General features: G+C 38.4%; 1 protein-coding gene across 3 annotated transcripts in view; it reads right to left on the minus strand.

The window, feature by feature from the left end:
* pcxb (pyruvate carboxylase b) overlaps positions 1-18,022 on the minus strand; it is a 359,237-nt gene that overhangs the window by 57,154 nt on the left and 284,061 nt on the right. For all 3 annotated transcript variants that reach the window (NM_131550.2, XM_087259874.1, XM_087259875.1), the window contains 4 exon segments: positions 14,038-14,287; positions 15,060-15,300; positions 16,051-16,207; positions 16,678-16,899. In NM_131550.2, the coding sequence (NP_571625.2) occupies positions 14,038-14,287; positions 15,060-15,300; positions 16,051-16,207; positions 16,678-16,899 (870 nt within the window).

Below are 18,022 nucleotides of genomic sequence, written 5' to 3' on the forward strand. Positions count from 1 at the left end.
GCTATCAATGTCTGATGCGGAAAAGCTTATTCATGCTTTTATGACCTCTTGATAAGATTATTGTAATGCGTTACTAGGTGGTTGCCCTAACTAACAAACTTCTGCTAGGAGGTTTGGAATGAACCCCCACATCCTCCGCTCGTTCTACACCTGCACTGTGGAGAGCATCCTGACCGGCTGTATCACCACCTGGTATGGAAATGGCAGCAGCAGCAATCGCAAAGGCCCCCATCTCTCTGCTACCCTCAGGCAGACGGTTCCGCAGCATCCGGTCACGCACTAGCCGGCTGAAGGAAAGTTTCTTCCCTCAGACTATCAGGCTGATGAACACTTAACACACCACACACAGATTCTTTTATACCCCTCACTGCACACCATCAATATGTAGCATGCACTGGCCTGTAACCAATCCATACTTGAAACAATACTGCCTACAACTATGTGTACACCTGTTCATTGCACATATTACTGTCAATTTTACATTGTCCTCTTTTTTTGGGAGTATGCTGTTGTATTTTGTACTGTCTGTATTTTGCACTGTAGCTGTACTTGCACTGTCTGTATTTTGCACTGTCTGTATTTTGTACCGTCTGGAGCCAGCACCTAAGCTTTTCACTCATCATAGCACACATGCTGCAAATGATGTGACAATAAAAGTGATTTGATTTGATAGTTCAAAGTGAAGCAACTAGAGTGCTTTTTAGAACATAGAAATATGATCATATTACTCTAGTTCTTTCATCATTGCATTGGCTCCCTATTAAATTTTGTATAAATTAACTTTTTTTATTGACTACCTACAAAGCTCTGAACGGCTAAGCTTCCCAGTTTTTGAGGGAGCTCCTAGTGTATTATAGCCCCTCACATCCACTACACTCAGTTAATTCAGTTCACAATTGATTATTCCTAGAATATCAAAATCAACTGTAAACGTTTTTTTTTAGCACAGTTCAGGAAGCAGACACCTTCTGTCAGTTTAAAACTCTTGATGGCACTGCATCAAGTATCATCATTCATATATAAGCAATATCCCTATTTGGGCTCAGGACTATATGGGCTCAGGACAGGTTTGGAAAACCTGTCAAGTACTATAATATGTAGTTGCATCCACAAATGTCAGTTAAAACTGTACTGTGCCAAAAAGAAAGCCCTTTGTTAACAGTGTCCAAAAGCGCCCTTGACTTCTCTGGGCTTGCAGGCATCTGAGATTGACTATCACACAGTGGAAACATTTACTGTGGTCAGATGAATCAGTATTTCACTTTTTTTTTTTTTTGGAGAAATGGACGCTGTGTGCTCTGGACCAAGGAGGTTCATGCAAGTCCAAAAGCCAGGGTCTGTCATGGTAAGGGGTTGTCACTGCCCTTGGCAAATGTAACTTGCACTTCTTTGATGGCACCATTAATGCTGTACAGTACATAGAGATTTTTGAGCACAATTTGCTGCCTTCATTTCCAGGGACACCCATGCATATTTCAACAAGACAATGTAAAATCACATTCTGCACACATTACAAAGTCCTAGATGTGGAGAAAAAGGATACTAGCACTTGACTGGACTGTCTGCAGTCTCAACCTGACTCCAGTAGAGAATGGTTGCACATTGTGAAGCTCAAAGTGGTAAATGTTTTACTGTTTCAACTTTTTTCAAATGTTTAAAAAAAAAAATAATAATAATGATAAATAAATAAATAAATAAATAAACAAATAAATAAATAAATAAATTATATATGACTCTTTGACACAATTAATAGTAGTCAGTGTAAAGTGTTTATAGCAGTGTAAATTTATTGTCCACTCAAAATAACTACAAATACAGCCAATAATAGCTGAACCCCTGGCAACAAAAGTGAGTACAACCTTAAGTGAAAATGTCAAAATTGAGCACAATTAGTAATTTTTCTTTCCCTGTTTTCATGTAACTCATAAGTGTTACACTGTCTCGGGTATCCACAGATAGCAGGTAGGCTTGGGCGGTATTACGGTATTATGGTATACCGCAGGATCTAAAAATAACAACGGAGAAGTAAAAAACAAATTTTGATGGCGGTCAAGCCAGTCACTAGCTCAGAGTCAGAAGGAACGGTTATTCTAGCCGCCAAGGTATTTCGGTGGTCGCTCATACACTGCGTATTACGGTAGAGCGCAAAACCGCAAGCTGACAGGTAAAAAGACGAGGCCACTCGCTACAGTAAAATTGCTGTCATGGAAAATTAAATGGATGTTCCTGGCTGGTAAAAGATGAACAAACAATCCTACCCAAAACTTGCAAAATTAGCCAGATCAGGGTGTTCAGTGCTGATGCACGCACCATTCTGAGCACAGGCTGCGCTAAAGCCTGCGCTAAAGCCAGTGGATTAATTAATGTTCCTCCCCAAAAACACGTAGCCTAATCCTGGTGAGTAAAGGGTTTTTAAATTTTAAATGAATATTAATTAAACCATATAATCATAATGTAGACAGAGTATAGGCTAATGTTGGTATTATTCTTTTAATATTCAGCTTCACCGTCGCCTTAATGCCAAATTGTGAAGAGAAGTGGTGAAACAAGTCTTGCACAGCCTTTATCTTAATTTCGTTATTGCCAAATACTCGTCATAATTTAGAATAATTTTTTTTTGCCACTCTTTCAGCAGTCGTCTCACCCCTTCTGGTTCCTTTAGTTTATCTCTGTGTTTCAGGTAGAGTTGTTTCTGTTTTAGTTTGAGTACCCGGCTGACAACTGGGTCACTCTTCTGGGCACTTCTGATATCCTGCGGTATTAGTTGTTGTCCATTCAAAGCTACGCCCTTTGGATCTGACGGTAAGACATCTATGTTGCACGAAATTGCAGATATCCAGTCCAGTTCTCCCCGATGTTGTACTTTCAGGGCTTCACTGACTGATCCCAGAACTTCGGGCTCACAAACTTGGGTACAATCTCTGATTGTAGCTTCAATAGGCATTGGTCTCCGTGAAAGGAAATCAGCATCCCGGTTTGCTGTTTTAGGTCGGTATTTTAGGGTAAACCGATAGTCAGCCAACTCTGATACCCACCGCAGACCTGTCGCATTCAGTTTAGCCGTTTTCATGACATACGTCAGTGGGTTGTTATCACTGTAAATGGTGAACTGTGGTGCATGAAACAGGTAATCCCGTAAACGCTCTGTAATTGCCCACTTTGGACCCAGGAATTCCAGCTTTCTAGAGTGCAGCTTATAATTCCTTTCAGTGGGGGTCAGTGTCCGAGACCCGTAACCCACTACTCTAAGCTTGCCTTCTTGCCGTTGGTAGAGCACTGCTCCTAATCCTTCCATCCACATGAAGGACAAATGGATTCTCAAAGTCTGGGTAAGCCATGATAGGTGGGCTCGACAGCACAGCAATGAGTTTCTCCAGCGCTTCTTGATGTATCCCTGTCCACTCTACTGGTTGTGATGGAGGTGCTTGCGAGGGAAATCTGCCTCTCTTTCCGGCTATTTTCTTTTTTTCCACATCACTTTTTTTCAATAGTTCATATAAAGGCTTAGCTATTCTTGCAAAGTCTGCAATGTATGAACGATAATATCCCAGGAACCCCATGAGTTTTCTCACCTCTCTTACAGTGCTGGGTCTTTCCCTTTTCAATGCCTGCACAGCCTCAATTTCCTTTGGGTTCATGCTGTACCCCTGTTCAGAGATGACATGACCAACATAGCATACCTAACGCTTGAAAAAGTCACACTTTGTTGGTCTGAGCTTGGTAACACATTGTTATTGTCTCTCCAGAACTCTCCTCAAGTTTTCCAAATGTTGGTCAAAGTCCTTGCTGAAAACGAGCACATCATCAAGGTAAGGGATGCAGATATCATCTCTCAACTCTCCCAAACATCCTTCCATGTACCTCTGGAAGGCTGCCGGTGCATTGCTGAGCCCGAAGGGTATCCGCACTCAATCGTACAACCCCCAGGGGGTGATGAAGGCTGTGTATGCTCTGCTTTCTTCACTCATGAAGCCTTGATGATAGGCTTTTCCCTGGTCCAGTACTGTGAACCAGGAGTTCCCCCCTAGGTTTTCTAGAATCTCTTGTATTCGTGGAATAGGGTGTCGGTCAGGGTGTGTCTTCTCATTCAACAGCCTGTAGTCCATACATAGAAGTAAGCTACCGTCCTTCTTGCGTACGCACACCACTGGCGAGGAATAGGAAGATGTGGATTTTTGGACCCAACCCTGACTAAGCAAAGTCTGTATATGAGTCTTTACCTCTTGATACAGAGGTCGTGGGATAGTGTTGTATGTTTTCCGGACTGGGATATCATCTTTCAAATGAATGTCCATCTTTACGTCTTGTACACATCCAGTGTCCCATTCATCTTTGGCAAACACCCCAGCATTTTCTCTTAGCAGCTGTCTGACACGTTCTTGTTGGTCTCCTGATAAGTGGCTGAGATCTACAGGAGAGTCCCACTCACCCTCCGGAAATGCATCTTTGTCATTTAGTGTCTGTGGCGATAGGGATTCAGCCGAGGGCAGTGATTTTACTTCCATATGGTGTATAGCATCCACATCCTCATCTGTGGTGTTTTCAACTATCACTTTGAGACTGTCACCATCCTCCAGAGGCCCCTGAATGACCTGTTTGTTGATCCTTATCCCTGTGGGCCAGGGCATTTCTGGATTGGGTTCTAACATTACTTGTGCCCTTAAGTCACCTGTCTTGTTCCCTCTTCTACAATTGACATTCACCCTCTCATGTCTAGGAAGGACCATGGGTCTGCTGTCAGACTAAGTTCACCCTCCTGAAATAGCTGTTCAACTGGTCTTACCACTGCATCAGGTAAGTGTCTCTCCTTCCTCTCTGAGCTCACTATTGACACTTGTGACCCTGTTTCCCAGAGCACTGATGTATTAACACCACCTAGTGCACACTGAACCAGGCACCTGCGCCCCACTAGACTGGCTGCATGAGTGAGTGAGTTCTGGACAGACCCATGGCTCTCGGCCATGCCCCCTCGCCACATACCCCCATCTCCCATCACAGGCCGGGGGCACTTTCCCCTCCGGTGGTGAGCCCCGCGTCCCCTGCTCCTCCCCATGCTGGGAGACGGCAGCAGGCAGATCCTTTCCTCGCCAGCCTCAGGCCGCCCCGGCACTCTGGGCAGACGAAAGGGTTTCTCCCCCACTCGGGTTAACTCCCGAACACTCACCCCCTCTCTCAGCGGCGAAGGCATCTGGACAACGCGTCCCTCCTACTTTTCATTGCGTCAAAGAGTCATTTCTGCAGTATTGTCCTATAAAAAGTTATAAATAAATATTTGCAGAAGTAGGAGGGGTGTACTCACTTTTGTGACATATATATATATATATATATATATATATATATATATATATATATATATATATATATATATATATATATATATATATATATATATATATATAAATATATATTATGGAAAATGCAATACTATATAATAAAATACATATACATATATATATATATATATATATATATATATATATATATATATATATATATATATATATATATATATATATATATATATATATATATATATATATATATATATATATATATATATATATACATACATACATATATTTACATATATATATATATATATATATATATATATATATATATATATATATATATATATATATATATATATATATATATATATATATATATATATAGCAACTTTTGCTATATATATGTTGTATTGTTTGAAATTAATAATTAAAATTTTACATTTTATTTTACTTGCATTTTCCATACTGCCCCAACTTTTTCTTATGTGAGGTGTAATGTGATGCTTGTTTGTAGAAAAAAAAGAAAAAAAACTATTAAAGCCCTTTAAGAAAAAGGGAATTGGTACACCCTTACCATTTCACATGAATGCATAAACCGAGGGGTAGGGGTATGTGAAAGGGACAGAACTGAATTTGGGTCTATATCTCAAACAGCAATAGAAAACTCATCTTGACCACAAGCACTTAAAAACTTCATATTCTTCAAACTTAAAATTTAAATTATTTCTTTAAGTGACATCAGTACCTTTGTATAAGAAGCACTTGTTGTGTGCATTGCACTTTTATGTTGGGTCACTTAATGCATTCTTTTGTTGTATATACATAAGCTACTTTGGACAAAAGCATCTGGTAAATGAATAAATGTAATTGACCCTTCGCTAAGCCACACCCAAAAACCGCCACCCACCAATCATGCCTTAGCAACTGTAGCTACGCACAGGGGTTCTGTCAAGCTTCCGAGCACGTGCATATGGATTGTGCAAATCTGATACGCGGTATCCTTAAAGTTTGGATCAGATGGTGGAATTATTTCCCTTTTCAAAACCTAAAACCCAAGAGGAGAAATGCCAGCGTGGATCAAGCTATGTGAGGGGCGCTAAAGGAGCGAAGTTAAGTTGGTTTTGATTTGATATTCCTGACACATTCAGTGATAGACAAACTGCAATAACTCACACACCTTACCCTAAACAGATTTAAACTGTGTTTCCTACAAAACACAAAGCTGGTTATGTTTCACAGCTGTCTTATTCCTTTTTTTTTTGCTCGATATTGTGAGTAATGCTCCGCCAGAGTAACGTTAACGTAAGTCATACTAATAGCGAATAAATCATAATGACATGAGTTATTGATGTGGCAAATGCGAATCTGCGAATCTGTTGCTAACTTTACTGAACTTCATATTTCCATCTTATTTCAAGCTGCGAATATTTGAAATTACAAATCAACAGAACAAAACTGAAATATGATCCCAAACTTTATTAATTGATCACTGTATTAATTGTTTTTCATTCAAGAGTTCACACTTATATATTGCTTGACAACTGTTAGCAGGTTTGGCATGCTGTCCCGGGAGAGAACCCTGAGCTCGGAGATAGTTGAGCCCAGGGCTCCCGCCAGGTTCATAGAGCATGTGAGGGGAGTACAAGATCAGGTGGTTCTCGAGAGCTCCCCTTTTGTAAAGGAGGAAAGGAGGAGAAAGAGGTGGATGGGGGGTTTCTTCGGAAAACAAAGATAAGGGAGTAAATCTAGCTAGGCAACTTATAGTGAGTTTCGATAGATCTGATTGGTTAACTAATAAGTTTAGATGGGATGCCAGCTGCAGTCAATTATGTCACGTGCTCCTCTCGAAATTAGTTTGAAAAACTTCACTTAATTTATAAAGAGCACACAAACATACTTAGAGTAATAGGTAACTTACTGTACATTGTTATGGGTCAATGATGCTAATATTCGGCACAAATCCATCAGTTTCCCCTTTCTGGCTGTTCTTTCTGTGAACGAACTATGTAAAAGCACTGTCATGCTTGTTTCCTCAATGGTTAGTAACGCTATATTTCATTGCACAACAATAATTTATCAGGCCTTTTTAGCTAAAAATAGAGAAATCGCGGTTTAAATAGTTATTATTAGATTATTTTTAAATTTCACCTCTCCTGCTGAGCATGAACTAAGCTGGTGAATGGTTAGCATATGAGGCAGCTAGGCTAAGCTAGCTTCAATTTTATTGAATTATTCTCCAATCGGTTGGCTATTATGTCGTGAATATACCCCTGTAATGCATACTGCAGCCCTTTTTGTCTGGCTTTCTCTGATATCTCAACTGTTCGCCAAAAATGACATTATATCCCTGGCAATATCTGACACCCGCTCACACACATTGAAAAAGCCGTGCCAGGCACAAAAGCTTGACAGGCGTAGCAACAGTAAATAAGGAGGGCGGGGCTTAGCAAAGGGTCCATGTCTTTGAACCGTGGGGGAAACTGGCGCCACCTTGAGCAACCTATACCAACACAGGGAGCACATGCAGACTACACATAGTAAGGTATCTTGGCTAAACTGGGACTTTAACTAAGAAACGTCTAATGTGGTTTCTGGTCTAAGGTGAGTACTGGCAAGTTTTGTTATTTGGTCCCAATTACTCACTACATCACTCAGTCATTTTTGTTTAGCTTATTCTGATCTGTATCAGGGGTTGCCATAGTGGAACCATCCACTAATTGTTAATCTAGTCTGTTTAATGGTTTTAGGTGTTGTATGCACTTTTCAGCTGGGAGACCATCTAATTTAACACCCACCTGAATCATGCTGGGAGTATAAAGTAATCCAAAGCTAATTTTGAAATAATGTTAGGTTATAAAACCTAAAGTGACACTGCGAGATACAAAATCACACTGTGAGAAATGAAGTCATAAATGGGAGACATTATAATCTTGCAATTATAACAATGAAAAGGTAGCAATTATGAAATACAAAGTATGCAAACTAAGCTAACTAAGAATGACAAACCATCTTACGGTGGTTTGAGATGCTTTTCCAGCAGAGACACAGACAATAATAATTCTGTGACACATAATTCTAAACATTCTGTTCTCTGACTAATTCAAGGGATAAAACTGAAATGTTCAAAAGTAAACAATGCTAAGAAAATGCTGCATTTTGCATTGGGCTCAAAGGTCGGAACAGTTTGTTCATATTTTGCTGTATTTTTTTTTGTGTAGCGTCAGTGCAGACAGTGCTTTTCAAAAAAGACTGAAGAAAGAGTGTGAGTATGAGTGTGTGTGTGTGTGTGTGTGTGTGTGTGTGTGTATGTTTGTGTGTGATGAAAAAGAGAGAAAAGCTCAAACACAACATAAAGAGCATTAAAAAGCAAACATACATGGCTTACACATAAAGCAAACACACAGCAATAAAATTTTTGGTTGTGAAAATGAATTCAAAATATCTACTAAGAATAAAAAAGACGAAAAGAAAACGTGACAGATGGCATATGAGAGATAGGTGTTAGTTCAAGTGGTGAGCTTGAAGACTGAATGGAAAAACAAAGAAAAGGAACTTACAGATACAGAATGAAAACAAACATATAGGAACAGATGAGTGTAGGCGAAAACACATGCACCAAAACAGGAAATCAGGAGAAAGATTAAAAGAAGCAGATGAAAACCTAAAGGGAGAGAAATATGTGAGAAAACAAAATATAAGAAGTGAATTGTGCTAGGAACTAAAAAAAGGGAAAATAAATGGAACAGGAGTGAGAGAGAAACATTGAGCACAAAATTATTGGGAAGGCATTGGGCACTGGATCCTGTCCAGTGCCCAATGACTTCCCAATGATTTAGAAGAGACAAAAATATAAAACAAAAGTATAAAAAATAGAGACAAAAATATAAAACAAAACAACAAAAACTCTGATGCTCTGACTACTGTGCAGTAAAACATGTGAGAGCATTAATAACGAATGGCTCACACAGTTTGCATAGAAACAGTGAGCTAAAGCTAGCCTACTACACTGGCAACTTAATTAACCAGTGCAATACACTAGAGACTAGAGAAAAATACAATGAGAGAGAGAGAGAGAGAAAGAGAGAGAGAGAGAGAGAGAGAGAGAGAGAGGAATCTTCATGAAAGTCTACATGACCAATTACCCTCAATAAATACATCGATGAAAAAAAAAAAAAAAAACTTTTCTAAATGCAGGTGGTAGAAAAAAATTGAACATATAGTATAGTGCATGTATATAGTGTACTTTAATTAGCAACAGTTTATATCCAAATCAGTTATTTTAATTTGTGTGCATGTATACGTGTGTGTTTGTTTATATAGTTTGAACATGCTTTAACTAGGATATAATTGCTTTAACACTGTCAGAGAGAGAGAAAAAAAATCAATCTAGCAATCTTTTTTATGCATGTGAACACTTATGGTTAAGGATTTGAGCAAAGTAGCCTGTGTTAAAGGTCAGAATGCAACTGAATTTGAGAAATGATATGAATAAAACCTCAGATTGTGTAGCCACATGTAGCTTTTACTTTTATAAATGACAAGCCTTCCAATTTTCACCCAGCAGAAGCACAAAAAAATCCCATACTCTCACAATGAAAATGAACCACACTCATCTAAGGACAACAATAGTATAGTCTTATAAAGACTTAGTAGAGGGGTCTTTTCATGCTAGCCTGTTAGAAACAACCACCACACCATTCTAACAACAGTCTAAACCACAGAAGACACCTTAGCAACTGCATAGCAACGCTATAAAATCCAGAACATACCTGTCAACTCTTGTGTTTTTCCCGACATTCCGTATTTAATTTTTTTTTTTCTGCTATCATGCCGTAAAGGTATTTTATAGGATGATTTTCATACATATTTTCAATCTTTCTATAAAGAGTGGCAATAAACATTAAATGTCCGATCCTCCAAATAAGCAACCCATATTGTTGAACCACCAGGGTATGACCCTTGCGCTTAAAAGGGAATCTTTTTTTTTTGATTATGCTTTGTTTAGGCATGAAAATGAAAAACGGAGGGATTCCCTTCCTTTCCATTACAGGTGCCGTTGCCCCTCCTATGCAATCCTCAAAACAGTCAAGCTGTGCGTGACAGTCAGCTGACGCGCTCCTTAGTGACAAATAGATGCTGTTTTCCAAACAAATTCTGTACAAGTGATTTGAAGCAAAGTGAAAGTCTGGGTTTTTTTTATGTGTGTTTGAATATACACATAAATAATAATAATAATAATAATAATAATAATAATAATAATAATAATAATAATAATAATAATAATACATTTAATCTAATAATCTAAAGATGTCTATCTTGATGGGTTTGCTTTCAAACAAAACAAATTTTATCCTAAATGAGCATAAAAGGTTAGGAAAGCAATTAAATGCTTTCATTATAATGTTAGTTCTATGCCTTTTTAAAGTGACACCAGTTATTTAATGTAATCAAACAAAACATCTAAATGAGGTGAAGGGGAATGGGGTTGAGGAGAGTGGTGAGTGTATCCCTTATTTACATATTCCAATTTGACAGATAGGATCCAGAGTAAACAATGATTTTGATGGTTATTACCAATAAGCAAGACTAGTTTCAAACCAGGTTCATTAGGAATACATGCTCAGGTCTACGTGCTTGTGAACTATGAAATATGTTGCTCAGACGATGTTTGCTTGCAGCTTGTGTTGCCAAAACCACCAGAGCCTGATGTGTCAATTTTTAAAAACATCTCGGTTATTGTTGTAACTCTTGTTCCCTGAAGGTGTTATGTTAGATGCTATGTAGGATTGACATTTTGGAGAATTACCAGATGATACATCACACTGAAGAGTATGAAAATGGTCCATTGAATGCCTATGAATTGGGAAGTATAGCTCCTCACTTTCTAAAGAAGAGCAAACCAGACTTTAACGCTGAGGAGCCAAAAAGAGCCAGACTTTAACGCTGAGGAGTATTCAGCAAGTGATTTAGTCACTGTGGCAACAAGAAATAACGTCTACATTCTCTTCTTCAGGGAATAAAAGTTACAACAATAACCAAGAAATTTTCCTTAGATTAGGAACTCCACGTTATGTTGGAAAACATTATGCGGAAGAGTATGTAAAATGTCACAACAGCTTAATCTGTTACATGTTCGATGAGGTGTTTGCCAAGTAAATAGCATCACAAAAGGCACAGCCTTCCAAAATCCCCAGGCCCTTAATTACCAGAATATGAGATTATTTGGAATTTAGGGGGAGTCGTGATCAGATTTAACCAAGCTAAGATTTGGCTAGGGATTTTTATGCCACTTGAGTTGGGGAAGCATTTCAAAGGGAAAGGACACTGTGAAGGCCACTATCTACCCAAATGGGGAGACCCTGTGATAATACACAAATAGAGGCAGCTCTGCCCAGGGGAGCACTATGTATGATTAAGATTGTTAGGTTGTAGGGAAAACATAGGTTCGCCTGGGGAGGGAGAACTCACTGTGGCAGACAGATGGGCCTATTAAAAGACTGCTCTGAGAAGACCCAGCTCAGCCAACGTTGAATATGAACTATTTCACATGGCTCTTTTTACCTTGTGTTTGGAATCGTCCTTTGCCAGAAATAGGACAAGTACAACACCGTGCATGGCGAGCTTCCAAGCAAACGGACCTCTCCAGAAAAGCCATTCATAAAGACATACATGTGTAAGACAAAGACATTTGATTTTGGATTACAGTTGTGTTTGAGTGTTTTTTTTGTGTGTTTTCTTTTAATAACTGCAAAAACAATAATTTATGAGTCTACAACCTGTCATGTTTCACACTGTAATGAAAAATGTCATACTGACCAGTAGCAATTATTTTACCCAGAAAATGCAAGCAAATGTATATTGAGGCAAATATTTTAGGTTTTCAATGAGTCTGTGTTAAATATTGAAACATGAAACATAAAAAAATAGATTTTCTTCCATTTTCCATATTATGTTCTTGTTTCACTTGACCTATTTTTAGCTCTCCCATAAGGTTAAATTTGGTATCACAGTGTTTACAGTGTGACATTGACAGATTGTTATGTACAGTATGATGTGGCTACATGAGAAATTGTACAAGAACATAAGATTAGCCTCTGGAGAATTAGAAACTGAAGCACAGCAGCCATTATCTAACCATTCTGCCTCAGAGGAACCATATTGGGGAGACAGAAGAAGTAAAGGCTAGAAAGCAGAGGTATGATTTAACTTTGACGGTAATGAAGTGGAAGAAAGGGAAATAAATGTGTAAGTGCGGTTAAACACAAAATGGGAGAAAGGGAAGGGCAAAATGATTCTCTTCTCTGTCATTAGTCTTTGTCTAGTGTGTGTTCACAAATACCCCTCTCTGCTTTAGCAGGTCTTTTGTTTAACACGCTTCTCAGAGCACTGCAATTATCACACTCACACGGACAGTACAGATCACATGCAAACAACTGTATAAAAGCACAAATGTATTGATACATGATGACAGCCTGCTGAGTCCCTTGATTAATGAGCCTTGCGATTTGACTAATTAGACATCATTAATCAATTGGCTGACTGTAACTTAGGAAACATTACCGATGGCCAGTCTGCTCAATTTTAATGCACATGTACTGACCGAGGCAAGAAACCCACTCTATCAAAGCACAAGTGTATGGCACAACTTAGAATAGTATATTTTTCCTCTTAAATAATGTTGTCTAATAAAACTGCTGAGGTGTTGTGTAAGTAGTTAAACTTAAACCTTTTTTGCCTAATATAAATTATGAATTTCTTTCTTTTTTTCACAAATTTACTTCTAAAACTCATAAATACTTTTTCTATCTTTAAGTTATACATTTGGCCAATTCTGACATTACTTAACAGAAGGAGAGACAAGAAACAAGAGGACAGATTGGACCTGAATTGGGAAATGACCTCGAGCAAGAAATGAGGTCCCCTAAAGCACTGCTATGTGATATGTCAAGCTCTGGCCACTAGCCTATGCCTATTATGAAGCTCTGTTTAATTTAGCATTGTAATACACACATACGCGCGCACACACACACACACACACACACACACACACACACACACACACACACACACACACACACACACACACACACACACACACACACACACACACACACACAGAGAGACACACACTACTGATAATGCAGGCTTTTCTAAGTGAAGTTTATTTATAAGCTAAATTCAAGAATATCACATGCTTATGATTGCTTGCAGCCGGCCCCGCATTATTCAATTTATGATGTTTCAATCAGACGATTGCTAAGCTAACATAAACACCCTAAGTTCCATATAACAGCCATCTTTGTTTTGAAGAATCCCCCCACCACCCCTACTCCTCCTCCTTTCCATGATGGGTGGCATGGTGGCTCAGCGGTTAGCACTGTTGCCTTACAGTAACCGGTTCTAGTCATTGCCAGTCAAGTTTACACATTCTCCCCGAGCTCATGTGGGTTGCCTCCCACCATCCAAAAACATACAACTTAGGTTACATGCTCCTAGTAAGTAGTTATCTTTTAAGAGCAATCACTATCTGTTCATTAGCTACTACAGCAGGGAAATTCTCAAGATCTACCTCAGCTCAAACTCCCCTCTTGCCTTACAAACAGTGGGGAGCCCCGGGCACGAGGTTCTTATGAGGTTAGGGCTCTCTCTCGGGACAGCATGTCAGACAAGCTTTATAATCAATCATCAGCTAACTGTGAACTTTTGAATGATCTTTAGATATAGCTAATGTTTCTTGTCGACTCACCAGTATCAAGTTTGGTTCCTTTGGTGCAGGCTACGATGGCACCCATGCTCGGTTGAGAAGTCATGCCAGCCATTGAGTCCACAGCTACGTCTACTATATCAGCTCCTGCTTGTGCACAGGCTAACATAGCTGCTACTCCAGCCCCTGCTGTATCGTGAGTGTGCACATGAATGGGAATGTCAGGGAAACGATCTCTCAATGCTTCAATTAGTAAACGGCTGGCTTGGGGCTTCAGAAGGCCAGCCATATCCTGAAAAGATAAAAAAGCAGAACAGCTTTTAGCCAGTTAAGCAAACCCCACAGAAAAGAAAATTCCATTATGACGATCACTGTATTATTACAGCAGCTGAAACAGTAATATGAGAGCAAGAATGAATAGTACTGTCAATGTCTTCAGTCATTACACCCTTGAGCAACAGCCAAATGCAGCTGAAATTATGCAGCCAAAAGTCCTGACACATAAAATAGTGGCTATAATGACAAGTCTTTCACCTGTGCTTTTATGAGTGCTAAACATATGATTATCGGGACAATACAGTGTCAATGAGTGTTTCTATGCACAGTAATGTTGAGCTCTTTCGAGACCGAAATAATGCCAACATTGGTATTTTTTTAAAAATAAAATTTAAATCCACCAATAGGGTTTGTCCATTTTCCTTCATTCAGTTATTTTCTTTTCAGCTTAGTCCATTTATTAATCTGGAGTTACCACAGCGGAATGAACTGCCAACTTATCCAGCATATTTTTTTATGCAGCGGATACCCTTCTAGCGGAAAACCCATCAATGGGATACAGGTGTTTCCCACACTCATAACAGTACAGACAATTTAGCTTACCTAATTCACCTTAGCATGTCTTTGGACTTGTGGAGGAAACCGGAGCACCCGTTGGAAACCCACATAAACATGCAAACAACAAAGTGGTACCCACTGTGCCACACCGATGCTCATGGTTTGTCCATTTTTGACCCAAAACTGATTAAATCAATTCAGCATTTTTTAGAATGTATAACTTTGATTACCTTAATAGATAGTATGTGTGTTCCAGCTTTAACTAGCTCATCGGCCAGCTTCAGATAGTAGTCCAGTGAATATTTCTGTCTCATGGGGTCAGACACATCTCCTGTGTAAGAAATGGCTGCTTCCACTACACCTCCCGCTGCCCCTGCAGCCTCCATCCCCAAAAGCATGTTGGGAATATAATTCAAGGAGTCAAAAACACGAAATATATCCATTCCGTTCTCTTTGGCAACCTCACAAAATCTAGTGAAAAGAGAGAAAATAAAGACCCGGTTTTCAGCACAGCACTTTAACTGTTTCAGAAATTGACATTTATGGTTTTAAAGAGTATGGAATGACATTTGTGTGAATGCACATTCTCAAAAGAAATCTATCAGACATTTTGGTACCTGTCAGATTACTTTACAGCAGTTACAATAAAAAGCTGTTGTAGAAGTTATTGTTGAATGTAAAAATTGTGAGATGGAGGTAATTGACTATATTCTAGGGGCTTGTGGGTGGGTGGCTGCAAGAGCATTGCCATTTAGTTGCAATTGCGAGTGGATTTTAGCATGCTGTGAGGTGTAGTGAATTGCATGGGACATGTAAATGCTTAAGACGAGGTGATTATATAATCAATACATGAGTGGTAAAAAAACACTAAAATCTGATTTTCCATATAAATTCTATAAGCCCAGGTTTAATAACAAGTATTATAGTACTATACATATTATTACCAGTGGAAAATAGCAAACAGATATAATACCAATAATAAAAATATCACAAAAATAAATTAACAATAATGAACTTTTAGCAACTTAGCATTAGTTTAACTTTTTTTTTTTTTGAAAACACATGCAGTTTATGTCTACATGCAGATTGCAGCAAAAACAGAATTACATATTAGCTTAATAACCAAACTAACATAAAAATAATGTAAATAGCACAATAACTATGATTACTGCTGCACTAATATGAACTTGAAAATCCCTATAGCACAATTTGTGCACTTACTTGAACACGGCATTATCAGGGTAGTTTGTGTATCCTACAGCATTAGCTCCACGTAGCAGCATCTGAAACGGGACATTAGGAATCAGAGCTCTAAGCTCCTGAAGTCTCTTCCATGGACACTCTGACAGAAAACGCATTGCTACATCAAATGTAGCCCCTAGGGAGACAAAGACAGATATTAAAAACTGTAGTTCAATTAAAGGATGAATAGTCACTACTGAATTCTATATTTTTATCCTACTATGAAGTCAGTGGTGATCATTAACTGTTCAGATACCAACATTTTTCAAAATGACTTTTTTTTTTTTTTTTTTATTCAACAGCAGAAAGAAACTCATACAGACTTAAAAAAAGTGGAGGGTGAGTAAAAAATGACAAATTGTAATTCTGAAAGAGAACTACTTTAAGTTAAAGTCAGCCTGAAGTAGACTGAACTTTTCCTCAGTAAGCCAAAGCTGAGGATCATCTAAACATTTTTGGGAAAGATGAGGAAAATGAGGAAATATACTCTGAACATGAACATTTAGGCGATCAATTCCTGCTTATCTAAAAGTAGCACGACTGTGTCTTATTTCTTGTCAATGATTGTGTTTTAAGAAATTGCTAAAACACTAAATGTGTACATGCCTCCCCAGTTCTCCAGGCTGAAGAGGTTGCTGAAGTTGTGGCTCACATAGGGAGCAATCTTTTTGAGGTCATGTGTCCTGACGCGCGTGGCCAGTAGGGATTGGTGGGCATCTCTGAAGGTGGTGTCCATCAGTAGAAGACCCTGGTGCTGTCTAATTGCCCTTGCAAAACCTTCAGGACCCTCCCTCAATAAAACTTCACGAAACCCCAGGGGCGGCTCACCTGGATTGAAAAAAGAAAACATTTGAATACATACTGTAGAACACAATGAAATCCATCTGCTCAAAACAAGCTCAAAACAAGGTTACAATTACAATTAGTTACAACAATTAGTTGTGTGCAATACCTACAAAAATGTGTACAGTATCTTGGCAAGACAAGCGTTTCTGTACTATTTGTAAGATTTTTAAAGATTTTTTTTGTAAGTATTTTGTTTTAATTTAATTTAATAAAGAAAGAAAATGTTATATTTAAAACTAAAACCGACAATTAGTAGTAGGCGATTGGTATGCGATTGGTAAGTAGAGAGAGGGGGTGGGGGGTTATGTGCTAGTGGTGATCGGGCCAGATTTACAATTGACCATCAGGCCTAGTGCTACCTACCTGACCACATATACAGTATACAATGTTTGAGGTATTCCAACAGCATTATTATATGATTAAATCATACATTAAAATACACTTTCTTGAGGAGTGATTTTGATAATACTTGAAGGGGTGTTCATAATCATTTATAATCTTAACATGGCAAGATTTTATGCATGTTTAAGGTAATTGTTATTAAGTGTCATTAGCTTAGTTATATAACTTTAAATAGCCAATGACATTGTTTGAAATACATCAGAACTTGTGTTCGTCATCACAGTTTGCAACAAAACTATCAAATATCTGTCATTAAGATGGTTGTCATAGAATCATTGTATATTTTCTGATCACCTTTTCTAGTTCAAAATGTCATAAAAATTTCTCAATAAAGTGTCAGATCAATTTGATCACGGAAATCAACAGCGTCAATAGAATTTAGTGACATGGATCAATGGCATTTTAATGACAAAACTAGGTTTTACCACTGTTAAGAAGGTAAAAAAGAAATGTGATGTTATAAAATTTATCAGTCAATTACACTCTCTAGCCACTTTATTAAGTACACCTGTCCAATTGCTCATTAACACAAATTTCTAATCAGCCAATGACATGGCAGCAACACAATACATTTAGGCATGTAGACATGATTAAGATGATCTGCTGCTATACAAACTGAGTATCAGAATGGTGAAGACTAGTTCCAGCTGAAAGAAAGGAAACAGTAACTTAAATAACCACTTGTTACAACTGAGGTTTGCAG

Source organism: Danio rerio, chromosome 7, assembly GCF_052040795.2.
Source record: "Danio rerio strain M-AB ecotype USA chromosome 7, GRCz13ab, whole genome shotgun sequence".
Taxonomy (NCBI): domain Eukaryota; kingdom Metazoa; phylum Chordata; class Actinopteri; order Cypriniformes; family Danionidae; genus Danio; species Danio rerio.